The sequence below is a fragment of the Berghia stephanieae genome, chromosome 10, assembly GCF_034508935.2.
Source record: "Berghia stephanieae isolate SIO BIC M18660-M18661 chromosome 10, UCSD_Bste_1.3, whole genome shotgun sequence".
Taxonomy (NCBI): domain Eukaryota; kingdom Metazoa; phylum Mollusca; class Gastropoda; order Nudibranchia; family Aeolidiidae; genus Berghia; species Berghia stephanieae.
In genome coordinates, this window is record NC_088369.1 from 25719519 (window position 1) to 25722018 (window position 2500).

The 2500-nt window shown below is 38.6% G+C and overlaps 1 protein-coding gene across 1 annotated transcript in view; it reads left to right on the top strand.

The window, feature by feature from the left end:
• The window catches only part of LOC144956061 (voltage-gated inwardly rectifying potassium channel KCNH6-like), a gene marked incomplete in the record, with an annotated part of 67694 nt that overhangs the window by 46090 nt on the left and 19104 nt on the right, over window positions 1-2500 (top strand). Inside the window, 1 exon segment of the mRNA XM_078886382.1 lies at window positions 1647-1849. Within this exon segment, the coding sequence (XP_078742508.1) occupies window positions 1647-1849 (203 nt within the window).

Consider the following 2500-nt stretch of genomic DNA (forward strand, 5'->3'; position numbering starts at 1 on the left):
ATTTTGTTGATAAAGGGAGAACCCGTAACTTCACAGTATCTGTCTTCGTTTAAAAAGTTGAAGCTTACACGTTAATAATTATCGGTATTTTAAAAATATATTAAATGAGCTTGGATGGGGTGAGGAAATAAATAGATATTGTCAGTCTTCTAAAGACGGTATTATGTAAATTGAATTTTAACTCTCTCTCTCTCTCTCTCTCTCTCTCTCTCTCTCTCGCTCTCTCTCTCTCTCTCTCTCTCTTTCTCTCTCTTTCTCCACCCTCTCTCTCTCTCTCTCTCTCTTTCTGCACCCTCTCTCTCTCTCTCTCTCTCTCTCTCTCTCTCTCTCTCTCTCTCTCTCTCTCTCTCTCTCTCTCTCATCCGACCATGTTCAGAATATTTCCCCAAGTCCAACATAAACATTTTTTTGAAAAACTCAAAAGTGATAAGTACACACCATACATAGTTTTGTGAAGCAAATTGAGCTTGACGTAACAGTATTAATTTCTTATATATTATATATATATATAATATATATATATATATATATATATAATATATATATATCAAAAAGATTTATCATCAAATTTTGTTCTATATGACTTGTAGTCTTTGTATAATTACAAATATTAATTCAGAAAAGTGAGTCGAGCAGGCACTTATGTTGATAATAACAGAAAATGAAGTGAGTAGAAAAGTGCCAGAATACTGTATAGAAATACATTTTCCCCCGGCGATGGGGGCTCGAACCGTAGCTATCGTTATGTTATAGCCTGACACTGAAATCCAAAAGGACTGGCAGTTTGACGTCATTATTTGGTTTTTGCACCGCTTAGTGAGTTGTCGTTAGTAGAGCTAATGGAAACAAGTTATTTCATTGGTTGAACTATTGAATACAACTCACGATTTGTTTTCTTTTGTGGCAAAAGACTGGCATTTTGACGTCATGTTTTGGTCAGTATCAGGCCATAACTTTACGAAGAACACGCTCGAACCCACTAACTTAGTGATACGACAACCCCGCCTGGCCGTGAAAGGGATGCTAAGCAGTCTATGCCATCCACCAGGTCGTGGGTTCCAGCCCCCATCGCTCGACGCGAAAAAAAATTAGTTCTCTATTGTCTTCTGGCACTTTTCTACTTACTTCATTTTCTATTATTATCATGACAAATGTGACGATTTTCCTCTGGTTGGTAAGGTGAGGGTTAAGCTTAACTCATACAATTTCAGTCAAAACCCTTGATGTTTGTTTTTTGTCTTATGAAAGACACGTTATGTGTTTCATAATTTCACATTTTACTTTATATCATTCCCTTTCGACCACTATCACATTATTACCTTTTCCACATGTCCACTGTATGGGACAGTGTGGCTCAGAGGTACATTCTTTGTTTTGTACCTGAAAGGTACCGAGTTCGATCACCCGCTGCTGCTGCTGTGTGACCTTGAGCAAGTCACCTCGCCCCAGCTTAATTTGCGGCGCTGCACTGCGGCTGGCGCCTAGCTTATTCCAGTCTTCCTTTGGAATAGACCCTAGAGACAAATTTCCCAATATCAGATGATTGAAGGGAATTTTATTCATAAACTTATTTAATTATTTATTTATTATATATTTATTTATTTATCTTACTTTATGTTTTATGTATGATTTCAATTCTTTTCCAGACCATGACAGTGACCGGGGTTCTGAAGATCGCCCGACTGTTGCGTCTCCTACGTGTCATCCGTCGAATTGAAGCCGTGGCCGAGTACGGGTCTGCCGTTTTGCTGCTCTTGATGGTGTCCTTCACCTTGATCGGTCATTGGTTGGCGTGTATCTTCTACGCTATCGCCACCATGGAAAGACCGCAGTTACATGCACCAATTAGGTCAGGACTTCGCAAACGTGATAGTTCCTCTTTTTTTAAAAGAGCTTGTAAAGGGCTTTGAGCAAATTTAATGGATATTGCGCTAAATCTCTTTTATCTATTTTTTTTCTTGCTTTTGTTTTGGGGTGGGGATGTGTTGAAAAAAAAGGGAGGTGGGGGTGGTATGGGTGTGTTGGAAAAAAAAAGGGGGGGGGGGGTAGGTATGTGTTGGAAAGGGGGGGGGGCGTGGTGGGATAGGGTAGGGGAGGAAGGGTCTTGGATTTGAAAATATCTTGAGGGTGATTGTTTTTTATTTTAATGATGAATGAAGGACATTTGCAGTTTTTAGGCCACCCTTAATTCTGTTTGTTTTTTTATGCCATCCCTTCAATGTCAAGGCTCTCGTTCTATGTGGCCATGAGGTCAGGGTTAAAGCTAACTAGAAAATAATTCTTTAGAGTGAACATTTTTTTTAAAACACTGAATACTTCATTGTGACCTGTGTGAGGTTATCATACTCAAACGCATAATGGACAGCTCAAGTACAAGCTGAATGAAATCTCGGCAGATAGATAGATAGATAGATAGATAGATAGATAGATAGATAGATAGATAGATAGATATATAGATAGATAGATAGAGAGATAGATAGATAGATAGATAGATAGATAG